Raw genomic sequence first — 13,663 nt, forward strand, 5'->3', positions numbered from 1 at the left:
AAGTCATCTGTACAGAGCATGCACCATAGTTATTAAACCTCAGGCTGGTGTGAGCATCCTTCTGGGTCGATAAAACTCCATAAACTATCCTGTTGGTATTCTAACTGCTTTTCTATCCCTTGCCATATTACAAAGATGGCACCGCGTCCTCTCCTAAAGCTGAACTTTTTTTGTTCCATCATTCTCCTATCCCTCGCTTCCAGTATCTTCATCCCATGCAGCAACAGCTTTATCCATCAACAGTTTCCGTGTTAATTGATGCTTCCTTTCTTATGTATTAGGACCAGCATAGACTGGCATCTGTCTTCAGGAATTCTCTTGTCTTGCCATATAGTTTTAATGACTCTGTTCATCCATTTTATGTCTCTCTCGCCCAAGACTTTCATCAAGTCCTTACCACTCTTCATTTCCTGGATTGCATTTCTGACTTTCTCCTCTGTTATGTCAGGGCCAGGCACCACATAAGGATCACTAGAGAGCTGGATGGTAGAAGGAAATGTAGTGGGAGAATGGAGTTTACCATTCTCATTCTCAAAAGTCATTACCTTGTGATGAATGTCTGCTGGTCTATATAAAGTTAGTGGTGGACAAGGATTCACACCACAACTCCTATTAGTTGGCGGTCTCTGCAGGCAGACCTAAGACAGATCACTGGAGACTGAACTACCTTCTCGTCCCTAGATATGGTCCCTTCAGGTCAGGATTAACGCAATATGGAGGAAGCTTGCACAGTTGCTGCCTGCACCGTACCTGTTGCATGGGTAATAGAGGACTTCAGTCTACAATGCTGTCTATACAGTACCATTCACCTGTGCTCAAATTCAGCTTTTTTTTATTTTTAACTTCCAAAAAACGAAACATGCAGGTCTGAAGAACTGCAGGGAACCCATGCAAAGTTTGAAAGTGTTACATTGGAATACAAAGGATGAACAAATACTTTAATATTGTATCCCAGCAATACATGTAAATGAAATTAGAATTAAGCTTGTTTTAATAAAGATGTCCTCTAAAACCTGTTTGGCCCATTATCTTCTATACCGCTAAGTTTAAAGTGCATACTGCTACCATATTGGTGTGTGTAGCATCAACGGAATGACATGTCGTCTTGGACTCACATTCTAGATACTCTCTCCTCACCTTGTTTCCCATGTTATTTTTTATTACTACTTATAGTATGGTAGTGTTCAAAAGCCACAACCAATATCAGGGCCTGAACAGTGCTCGGTACAGTGCAAACACACACAAAGACATGGTCAGCAATGTCATTTTCCTTTTCATTGGTCTTCACTGGCCTCTACTGTTTTTTTGGATGGTCAGTCTGGGTTGGGGAAGACCTTAATGGTTAAGGCTCTCTCTTCTCCTTCAGCAAGGTGAGAAGAGGCCTTCGAGTGCAGCAGAATCCATTTTCAGAGCAATCCATTAGTGGAGCAATACAATCAAGCCTCATCCTGTGGTGAAATATCCTGTGTTGCATCATTTAGATTTTGCTGTGTCTGTATTACTGGGTGCAGTTAAAATACTTGTTGCCACATTGATCGGAATCTGCTGAGAGCCAAATCCTGCTCTGTGTTACAGAAATATACTTGTAAAAGGTGCAAAAGGCCTTCCTGTACCCAACCGACGCATGTAACAACCCCTGGGCTTATATAAATAGCGTTCAGAAAGGGCTAAGAGGGGCCCATGAAGCCACCACACCTGCTTCCCAAAGGGGGAGTGGTTTGTTGGTTATGGATGCAACCAAACCACCTTCCCAACCCTCTGCCTTTAAGCACATATACTGCAGCGTGTTGCACACACCAAGAAATTATGCACTCCACTCACTCCTCTTCAGAGCAGCAACAAGAATACTCCCCACTATTGTTCTCCACCAACTGTCCTGAGCCATCCTGCCGTGCACTGGCAGGAGGACTCTAACTCACTGTGCAAGCTGGCACTTGTTTGTTCCCTCCTCCCACGCCAAGACACCCAGTGGTACACTCTCTCCTTGAGTAATTGAGTTCTGGGAAAACCTAGCTGCTTTGATGCAAGCTTTAAACGTCAGAATAACATAAGAGCTTCTAAGGAGGTCAGGTCAGCCCACTCTCATTGACTAAAATTTTCCTCCACACTCACCCCACTAGCCATGCTGGGAAAGGCAGAGATCTACTACATGGATACCACACACTACCCTCACATCATCAATCTATCACGACTACCCCTAACTGGAACTGAACTATCCATACTCTCCAAGGAACTGAACTTCTTCTGAACTGGAACAAACATGTGGAGAACTACAAACATTCCTCTGCTGACTCTGCCTCAAGGAATTCTTTCACAACAAAGATGACACCTCCCTCAACTACTAGGGGGGAGGGATAGCTCAGTGGTTTGAGCATTGGCCTGCTAAACCCAGGGTTGTGAGTTCGATCCTTGAGGGGGCCACTTAGGGATCTGGGGCAAAATCAGTACTTGGTCCTGCTAGTGAGGCAGGGGGCTGGACTCAATGACCTTTCAAGGTCCCTTCCAGTTCTAGGAGATAGGATATCTCCATTTATTTATTTATTTACCACTCCCCACAGACGGTCACAAGAAAAAAGAATAATCTGACTGGACCCTCCCCCAGCGGACGAAAGCACAGACTGGATCGTTACATTGATTGCTTCAGGAACAAAATAAATCAACGGAATTCCTCAAAACATCACATTCACCACCATCTGTCCACCACTCAAAGAACAGCTATACCATCCTTGAATTCCAACCACCAGATAGTAATCTAACCAGCACACAAATCGGGCACCATTGTAGTCCTTAATCAGATGGCTGTGCCAGTGAGGCCAACAGACACTCTCTGACCCCACCTACTATAAAAAAGGCAAAGACCACCCCGCCCCACAATTTACACAGGAATTTAAAGACACCATTAAATCCTTCCCCAAACATCTCTGAGAAAAACTATCATCTTGTCCCCCATGATCCACCTAAGGGACATTCTACTTGCTTCTCAAGATACACAAACAAAGGAAACCAGGCAGACCCATATCTCACCATGGCACTCTTACTGAAGGAATATCAGGATACACAAAACCATCCTCAAACCACTCACCATACAAAGGGCCAGCTTCCTCCAAGACACTATCAACTTCCTCCAGAAACTCCAACCTCCCACAGAACACCATCCTTGCCATCATAGAGGTCATCTCCCTATACACCAGTATCCCTCACCATGCCGGTATCACTGCCTGCCTCAAATACCTACAAGATAATGTACAATGCTCAGAAATCCACTCTCAACAAACATCAAACTCATTTCATCCTTCACATTTAACAACAAACACTTTGTCCAAGCCATGGGAACAGCCATGGGTATTAAGATGGCTCCCCAATCTGCCAACCTCTTCAACGGCTACCTCAAGGAAGAATTTCTGGAAGAACGCACCACAAAACCAAAGATATGCCTGAGATACATTAATTATTTCTTCATCCTCTGAACAGATGGTCTAAGCTCCCTCATGAAGTTGAGATGGAAATCTAACCACCACCACCCATACATCAAACTTACTCTAGAACACTCCCACTCTAGTATTGACTTCCTGGACACCAACATTAGCTTCAAAAATGGAACCCTAAAATTGACTATATACAAGAAACTCATGGATCACCACACTTCCCTCCACAGATCCAGTAACCACCCCAGACACACCAAGAAATTGGTTATCTACAGCCAGGCACTCAGATACTGCAGAATTTGCTCCAAAGAGGAAGACTGGGATACACTAAATGCACTTAAAACTGCCTTCACTAAACACTAAATCTGCCTTCACAGAGAAGTAGATCACATCTTAGAACGGACCACCCAAATACCCTGAGAGAACTTGCTTCAATAAAGACGAAATACAATACAAAAAACTCACTGACTGAAAAACTCTATTTGTCACCTACCACCCCACACTAGAACCCATATTGGGTATCATCAAACAATTACAACCCATACCTGATGGGGACCACATCCCAACCCCCCCACTTCTGGACTTCAAACAACCCCCCAACCTCACCACGGTCATCATTACAAGCAAGTTCTGCACAGACCAGGACACAGTAACTAAAAGCGGCATCAGAGCCTGCCAGAACAGCAGATGCAAAACCTATAGACATATCTCAACTGTTCTGATGATCAATACACACCACACTATATCTTTCAAGATCAGTGGGCCCCACACATACCTATCACAACCTATGGTGTACCTCATCCAGTGCATCAAAGGCCCCCAAAACAACTATGTGGATGAAACTGGACAATCACTATGCTCTTGAATAAACTCACTCAGAGAAACGATACAAGACAAAAACACAATATCATCCGTGGGAGAACACTCTTCACAAAGCAACATACTGACCTCTCAGTCCTTTTCCTCAAACGAAACCTGCGTAATACCTTCAAAAGACAAGCATGGGAACTTAAATTCATAACTCTGCTAGACACTAAAACCACAGACTTAACAAAGACACTGGTTTTATGGCTCCTTACCACAATTTGTAACACACTCCACTGCCTGTTAACCCTTAATTGCCCACATCATTTTAAGTGGACGCCTACAGCACGTGTGCACCTCTTATGTTTAATTATCTCTCCCACTTTGTATTTAGCTTAGACGAACTGGTTACCTTCCCCAGACCTGAAGGAGAGCTGTGTGAAGCATAAAAGCTTGTCCCTTCCACCACCAAAAGTTGGGCCAATAAAAGTTTACCTCATGTATCTTGTCTCTCTCATGGGCAGAGATAGACAGGTTCCTGTATTATCAGACACAGCAGCCTTCCGGTAGAGCTCTCTAGAGTCCACTTTTACCCTTACATGCATATTAGGCGATGTAATACTTTCTTACTAGGTACAATCATAATTGGGTGTCCCCAATCATATAAATGGAGAGGTCCCATCCAAATTATGGCAAGCATAAGCCATATTTACAGACTCTGAATTATTAGGCAGGTATTTCTGAATGACTGATTTAATATGCAGAGACCCACTAATATTTTAAACACGGATTATGCCACTGCTGTAAGTAATGAGAACAAGCACTTCAAAATACCAAAAAAAAAAATCTGTTGGATGCCGCTAACTCATCTTGACCTTGAGTGATACAGCAGCTCTGTATTATGGGATTAGGGTCTGGTCTACCTCAGTGAATGAGGAAAAAGGGGAAATCACAAATGCATTAGAAAAATATTTCCTTGTTCACTTCAAATGTATGAAACTATGGAAGTGTAGAAGGGGAAGGGGGAAACAGTTTTGTAATATGACAGTTAGGATTTTAGTTAATGAAAAATTAGTTAAGTCAAATTAATCAAATGAAAACATCAATATATTAAATATATATATATTTATATATATAAATGGGATGAGTTAGTTGGGAATTGGTCCTGCTTTGAGCAGGGGGTTGGACTAGATGACCTCCTGAGGTCCCTTCCACCCCTGATATTCTATGATTCTATGATTAGAGATGGACCTAGGCTCAGTGGTGAGCTGGAGCCGGTTCCCACCGGTTCGTGGGAACCGGTTGTTAAATATAGAAGCCCTTTTAGAACTGGTTGTCCCGGGACAACCGGTTCTAAAAGGGCTTTTAAATTTAACAAAAGCTCCAGCAGCTCCCTGCCCTGCCTCTGGCCCCAGCTCACCTTGCTCCGGCTCCGCCTCCACCTCCTCCCCTTAAGGCTTCTGCTCCCCAGCTTCCCGCGAATCAGCTGTTCGTGCGGGAAGCCTGAGAGGGCTGAGAAGAAAGCAGCAGCTTCCTGCAGGTGAGCTGGGGCGGGGGACGTGAGGAGGGCTCCAGGCACCGCGCGGCTCCAGTCCAGTCCCGGGCCCTGACTCCAGCCGGCCGGGTGGCAGGGTTCTGGGCCTGGCCCCAGCCCCGACTCCGGGCCGGCCTGCAGCCCTGCGGCTCAGGCCCGGCCCCAACTCCGGGCGGCGTGGCTACAGCCCCCGGCCCCGACTCCAACTGGCCAGGCGGTGCAGCCCCCATCTCCAGGCAGTGCGGTAAGGGGGGCAGGGAAGGGGTGTTGGATAGAGGGCAGGGGAGTGGATTAGGGTCGGGGCGGTCAGAAGGCAGGAAACAGGGGGATTGAATGGGGGCAAGGGTCCTGGGGGAGGCAGTCAGGAAAGAGCAGGGGTGTTGGATGGGGCGGTGGGGGACAGTCAGGGACAGGGCTTCCAGGGGCAGTCGGGATAGAGAGAAGGGGTGGTTGAATGGGGCAGGAGTCCCGGGGGGCCATCAGGAATGAGAGGAGGGGTTGGATGGGGCGGCAGGGGGCAGTTAGGGGACAGGGAAGGGGGGGTGGATGGGGCAGGAGTCCTGGGGGGTGGGGTGTCAAGGAACATGGGGGGTTGGATGGGGCATGACCCCCGGGGAGCAGGGGAGGCATGACCCCCTCATGGGGTGAGGAGGAGGGAACCGGTTGTTAATATTTTGGCAGCTCATCCCTGCCCAGGCTGCAAAGTTTGAATTCTGATCTGAATTTCACCAGATGTTTGGATGTTCAGATCCAGGGTTCTGATCCCGTTTCTATTGAAAACATAATTTTGAATGTTTCCATCTTTTTGTCACTTGAGGTTTTCAATGTCTACCTACCCAGAATCATTTCCAAAATGATTAACTCAGACTCGGAACTGTGTTTAGGAAATTTGTAAAATGTCATGAAGCAACTATGAAAGTTCTGATGAATTTTATATTGCCTAATTTGAAGCCACTTTAAACACAAAGGTCCCCTACTTTGTTATTTTTCTATGCTTGAGTCAAGGTTTTATGGCAGAACTCATTTAGTAAAATAATACATATGGAGACCACAGGACTACTGAGAAAACATTCAATCTTTTGAGATAAACCAGACCCTCATCCCATAAGACAGAGCTGCTCTTTACTCAAGGGCAAGATGAGACAGTGGCATCCAAAAGATTTTTTTTATCATCTAAGTATTTAATGAGGAAGTTTTAACAGGTTTGCAAATCATTTGCCATGTAAATAGCAGAGACAAAATGATAATCATTGCAACAGTGAGCTTTTGTTTAGAAACAAGGCATTCAAAACTGCATTTGTAAACAGAACTGGTCACATGTGTCCAGGGCCGGGGCAAGGATAGTTTGCAGCCTAGGCGAAACTTCCACCTTGTGCCCTCCCCCCTCGCCCCCCGCACATCTCTTCACTGAGGGGCAAATCCCAATGAGCCTTTATAGAGCCCAGGGGCCAGGTTCACCCCTCCCCACCCCCTGAACTCCCCTGAAGTATGCACAGCCCCCATACGAGCCCTCCCCACCTCACCCCAGTGACCCCCGCCCGAGTCCACTCACTAGCTTTGCCAGGCTTGGGCCGCTGCAGCAGCTCGGCAGAGAGGAGCCGCCTTCTGAAGGCACTGGAGAGCCTGCTTGCAGCAGCAGCAAGCCCCAGCCGTGGAGGAGCCTCCCCCCGGGAGAGGCAGCGGCGGCTCACACACACACACACACACACACACACAGGAACGGCAGAGCCCGAGCGTGGCGAGGGGGGAGCCGGGGGGCGCACAGGGGCCGCCGACTGCATGCATCTGCTGCAGCCTGCAGGAGCCCGCCGGGGGTGCGGGGGCACCGGGCCACAGCATGGGCAGGAGGCGCGGCTGCTCCCTGCCAGCAGTGCCGTCGCCTTTGCAGGGCTGCTGCCTCCCTGTGCCATGCTGGCTCCTCCATGGCTGGGGTGCGCCGCCCCCGCAAGCTGAAACTCTGGCTCTCCAGTGCCTCCAGAAGGCGGCTCCTCCCTGCCGTTACCATATTTCAGCAATCAAAAAAAGAGGATGGAAGGGGGAGAAGAGCCTCGTCCCCATCCACTCCCTCCCACATCCTGCCCCCATCAGAACCTCCAACCCCTCCGCTCCTTGTCCCCTGACTGCCCCCTCCTGAGACCCCCCCACCCTATCTGCCCCCCTAGTACCCTACCCCCTACTTGTCCCCTGACTGCCCCAACCCTTATCCATACCCCCGTCCCCAGACATACCCCCGGGATTCCCACGCCCCATCCAAGGGCGGCTACAGGCACCAGCGCACCAAGCGCGTGCCTGGGGCGGCAAGCCGCAGGGAGCGGCCTACCGGTCGCCATGAGAGTGGCAGTCAGGCTGCCTTTGGTGGCATGCCTGTGAGAGGTCCGCTGGTCCCGCGGTTTCGGCGGTGGGTACACCGAAGGCGCGGGACTGGCGGACATCCCGCAGGCATGCCGCCGATTCTGCATTACCAGCAGATCTCCCGCAGGCATGCCGCCGAAAGCCGCCTCACTGCCGTGCTTGGGGTGGCAAAATACATAGAGCCGCCCCTGGCCCCATCCAACCACTCCCTGCCCCCTGACAGGACCCCCAGAACTCCTGACCCATCCAACCCTGCCTGCTCCCTGACTGCTCCGATCCCTCTCCACACCCCTGCCCCCTGACAGCCCCCCCCAGAACTCCTGACCCATCCAACCCTCCCCCCACCAGCCCCCCGGGACTCCCCTTACCACCATGCTGCTCGAGCCGCTGGCTCCACGTGGAGCCAAACCAAACAGGCTGCCGAGTGCAGAGCCCCTCCCCCGCAGAATGCTGGCGACGCGGCGCTGAGGCAGGGGAAGGGGGAAGCGGGGGAGGGACTCTGGCTGCTGGAGGCCAATGGGAGCGGCTCAATCAGGCCCAAGCGCCCAATCATCCATGCCACACTCAGCATGGGGGTGGGTGGGTGGGGAATCCCGGACCTTTCTACCAATTCCTCCCGGACGGCTATTTAAAGACGAAAAGGACATGTCCGGGGAAATACGGAGGGAGCTTTTTGGTTCCCCCAACCACTTGGCATCCTAGGCGACCGCCTAGTTCACCTAGTGGTTGCACCAGCCCTGCATGTGTCACAGGACATGAGGGCAAGAAAGGGTGATCAAATAGCAAGGGGTCAGGAAGGAAGGAAACAACTTGTTCCAGCACAAGTAGAAATTATTTTTGAAAAGCAATACACAAAATGAAAGAGACTTAGAATTAGCTTCACTTTTTATCATATACAGGTTAATTATGACAACCCAACTCTATTAACATATATGCTGATCACACTCATAGTCTGTGGTACTTTTTAAGATAAATTCTGAGTGTGATACGGGTCATTATTTCAGACACTGAAGCCTAGGATTTTACTATCAACTTCATGGACATTGACATTTCATTATCTACATCATTAGCAATTCTAAAATAACTGTCTTACTTAGACAGACTGGCATGCATGTCAAAAGGGAGCAAACACTCATATTTTAAAAGCAAAATGGCATGTCTATTCAGCTTGAGTGAAATCACACAAGACAAAAAACACAAGAGTGATTTTGAACGGATTCATCTTCACACTTACCCAGAACTCTGCTTTGCCGTTGCCCTTCTTGCATCTCTCTGCCAAGACTGATACCCCTACGGTAACCTCGGACAGTGGGTCTTCTGCTGCCTTCATGAGAACAATTTGAATGACACGCCCTTCATAGATGTGGGCATCAAAGGAAGATTTCCATTCTGGGTACATGGTGGGTTTCTTCTGGACCAAAGTTTTTCCCCTCTCTGAAAACCTCACAGAAAGTGGGGTAAGTGGTAAGTGATGGCTCTACATATGACAATATCTGATTTGACTTTAAATGGAAAAACAACATTGAGATGACGCTTACTATGAAATCATAAGCAGGAGAGAACCTCAGAAAGCATGAGGTTGTGGTTGCCACCCGGATAAGCACCAAAATATTCAAACATTGGTAAACTCTCTGATCCCTGAGAGTTATGTTTATCCACATATCAGTTATAGCACAAGCACCAGCAGTGAAAATGCAAATGTGCATCAACTTGGATCTAGAGGGAAGAGCTATATGGTAATGTTCAGAGGGTAGTTCAGTGTTCATGGACATTCAGTTCAGTCATTAGACTGTTTGCTGAAAATGCCCAGAAGGCATTAGTATATTGTGTGATGGGGATTAGATCACTAGCTTCTCATGTCAGGCATCCACTACTAGATGACAAATTAAGAGATGTTTAATGCTGGCCTAGTTTGAATTGCAACTGGTGGCCTGAAGCTGAAAAATCTCATTAACTAGTCTCCTAACCTATTCTGACATTTTTCTCACAGTTCTATTCAGAAGCAGCATAGGGAAAAGGCATTCTAAACAGTACTGTGGTCTGATCCAGTCATGATTTCTACAGCTTTCAAAGTATTGCAGGACCTCCCTCTTGCTGTACAGCATGCATGTGCTTCAATTATTATTATTATTTCTATTATCATGGTGCAGAGAAGCCTTAGTCACCAACTGGGATTCTCCTGTGCTAGTGCTGTACAAACCAGAACAAGAGCACAGCCCCTACCCAAAGGAGTTAGGCCATGATCTTCCTCCCATCAAAGTAACTGGTAGAATTCCTGTTTACTCCAATGAGGGAAGGGTTGGGCCCTTATTATCTAAACACCTTTCTGAAGCATGAATTCCAAGTTAAGTTTGTATTAATTCAATAACAGTTTGTTTGATGCACTCTGCTCATTGTGATGAGCTGTCTAAACAGCAGTAAAGAATAACACCTTAGTATTGCTTTATTAGGGAATGCCTGCCAAGAACAGCATTACAAATTACAGCTTTGACAAGTAAGCTTAAGTCTGCTTGCCAAAAGGCATTCTCAAAACGTTCACAAACAGCCACCTGAGTATCTCCTGCATTTTGTTATGACCTTCTGTTTTTTCTCCTTTACTTGTATTCAAAAGCTTTTACCTGGAATTCAGTCTTGTAGACAGCTAATCATAGCAAAGGTTTCAATTTATCAAAAGTTCCTTCCAGAACTCAGCACTCTCTATAGCTACTATGAAGGTTTTTAGATAAACAGATAGTGAGAGTAACTATAGAAAGCCCTAAGTTAGACAGAACTTTTATTATAATCCTAAAGGATCTTCTCATACCCCTGTTTTTCTTCTCCAACATCACGATCATCTTTCAAACAAAAGATAGGAATGGCTAACTGGCGATATACGTGGTTGTACTTAATTAGGTGTAAGGGCGTCTGTTGAACCACAAGACACTTCCTAAAAATCTATGGGATGAGCATGCTATCTCCCCATTGCTTGGGGTTTCTGCTGCACCGGGCAATAAGAAACTGGCCATCAAGACTAGGTTTTCTGCATGGCACATCCAGTAGACCGGTCTAGTCATCTGATTGTTAAAAACGGAACCCTCTCCTCAGAAAGCACTGTATTATAGAAAGTTGCCCCTGGAACATCAGAAAGAGTAATATTAATGAAGAGATCCTTCAATATAGAGAGAAATATATGCACCCATCCCTGCCTTTTTAGGTCTGTTATATGGATCTTATAAGTCCCATTAAAAGTGCTCTGTTACAGCAGAGTTACAGAAGTTACAGCACTGAGCATCGGGAAACCATTCCACGGAACAAAAAAGATTCCCAGGCTTCTAGAAACCTTTTAACTAAACAAAAGTCTATTAGACACTAGCAGGGACCCATTTCCTGTGGAAATTCTATGTGGAAACTTGTTTAAAGTTTACACACTGAATAGGTATTTTACACATGTACGTATTCTTTAAAAATATTCAAGACTGAAGGAGCAGCCAGAGTTGCTGGAGATGATTCCACCAAGCCATGCTGATTTTTATTTATTTATTTATTTAAAATAATTCATATTAGTCAGGATTTGTCATTGATCAAGTTACCTGCCTACAAATATTAATACATCAATGTCACTGACGAACAGCAATAGAGAAGAATGTTCAGTCATTTCCTATTTTGTCTATTTACAAGAGTCTCTTTAAATTACTTTTTAATGTTTTATAACAGGGGTTGGCAACCTACGGCACGCATGCCAAACACAGCACGCGAGCCGATTTTGAGTGGCACGCTGCCTGCCTGGTGAGAGGAGGAGGAGAAGGGGCGGAGGGGCCGGAAAGTGCCACGCTGGGAGAAGAAGCGGGGGAGGAGGGAAGCTTGGCTGCCGCAGGACCAAGCTTCTGCCTCCTGCTCCCACAGGGGAGAACGGTGGGGGGGTCCTGGCCCCCAGCCCCACTCAGCTCCCCCACCCACTGCTCTCCCCTGCGGGGGCAGGAGGCAGAAGCTTGGTCCTGCAGCAGCCAAGCTTCCCCCCTGTCCCGTTTCTTCCCACAACGTGGTGCATTCTGGCCCCTCCTCCCCCCAGAGGAGCAGAGCCGAGCGCAGCGTGCTCGCTGCTCCATAGAGCAGGCAGAGAGAGGTAGGGACGGGCCTGGGGGAAGGGGGTGGAACAGGGCATATCCCTCCCAGCCTTCTGCCCTGCACTCCCCACCCCTCTACCCTGAACCCCCCACCCCAACACAAACCCATCCCTCTGCCCTGCACCCCCACAGCCTCATCCCTCTGCCCTGAACCCCCCCCAGCCTTGTGCCCTGCACCTCCACACCCCCCAGCCCTCTGCCCTGACCTTGAGTCCCCCCCAACACCCAGCCCTCTGTCCTGAACCCCCCCCACACCCAGCCTTGTCCCCTGCACCTCCACACACTCCAGCCTTCTGCCCTGACCTCGAGTCCCCCCCCCAACACCCAGCCCTCTGCCCTGAACCCCCTCCCCACCCAGCGGGCTGAGCAGGCTGGCGGCGTAAGATCAGCATTTTAATTTAATTTTAAATGAAGCTTCTTAACCTTGTTTACTTTACATACAACAATAGTTTAGTTATATAATATAGACTTAGAGAGAGACACCTTCTAAAAAATGTTAAAATGTATTACTGACATGCGAAACCTTAAATTAAAGTGAATAAATGAAGACTTGGCACACCACTTCTGAAAGGTTGCCTACCCGTTTTATAATCTGCTTAATCCCAAACCCCATGCAAATTTACTTTTTCTAGTGTTTCTATATTTGTCCCAGGGGATGATCTTTTCCCTACTCAGGATGCAGTAACGTTAAGTCCCAACAAAATTATTCATGACACCCTCTAGCTCCACAGAACACACCCATGAAAACTGGAAATGAGCTTCTTTCTCCCACTGTAAAGGCCCAATCCACCACCACTCCAAAAGGAGAAAGAGATTGGGAGGGAAAAGGAAAGCTGAGACTGCACCTGCTTTCTCTCCCTTTCCTCAGTAGTCCTTCTCAACTGTTGGACCTTTTATCCCAGAAAGGGTTTGTGCATTCATCCATATTGATTGTGTGTGACTCGGCCAGAGGGCTGAGCCACTGAAGACCCACCTGACAAGGGCAACAGCTGACGGGGGGGGGGGGGGGGGGGAGAGCAGGGGGAAGGGTGGCGCACCATGAAGAGAGTGTGTGCAGGTTTGCACCCACCCGACAGGAGGCGCTCAAGCCCCCTAGTGAGCCTCTTTTTTCCAACCCCATTAAAACAAGATTTTCAGCATGAGGTTGCTGGATCTTGTTCTGTGTCACCTTACTGCCTGTGACCTTAAGAACCACTCAAGGCCAACTGGCAAAAGGGTTCATTGTTCTGTAATAGTAACTTCTGACTGGCTTGACAAACTCACTACACCCACCATATTGCACAAATACTATGAAAGCAAAGACCATCAAATGAGGTCTCTACTAAAAGCTTAGGTCATACTGATCCTCATAATCATTGTGAGATGTATGTAGGGTTGATATTTACAGAGCTGTGTATATGTGTGTACACACACACAGAAATACGTTTTAAAGACTGAATCAAAAC

General features: G+C 47.6%; 1 protein-coding gene across 3 annotated transcripts in view; it reads right to left on the minus strand.

The window, feature by feature from the left end:
* The window catches only part of PRKCD (protein kinase C delta), a 156,928-nt gene that overhangs the window by 58,360 nt on the left and 84,905 nt on the right, over positions 1–13,663 (minus strand). For all 3 annotated transcript variants that reach the window (XM_054035727.1, XM_054035726.1, XM_054035728.1), the window contains exon 3: positions 9,350–9,549. In XM_054035727.1, coding sequence (XP_053891702.1) covers positions 9,350–9,549 — 200 coding nt within the window. The remainder of the gene's footprint in view (positions 1–9,349; positions 9,550–13,663) is intronic.

Source organism: Malaclemys terrapin, chromosome 7, assembly GCF_027887155.1.
Source record: "Malaclemys terrapin pileata isolate rMalTer1 chromosome 7, rMalTer1.hap1, whole genome shotgun sequence".
In the NCBI taxonomy this organism is placed as follows: domain Eukaryota; kingdom Metazoa; phylum Chordata; order Testudines; family Emydidae; genus Malaclemys; species Malaclemys terrapin.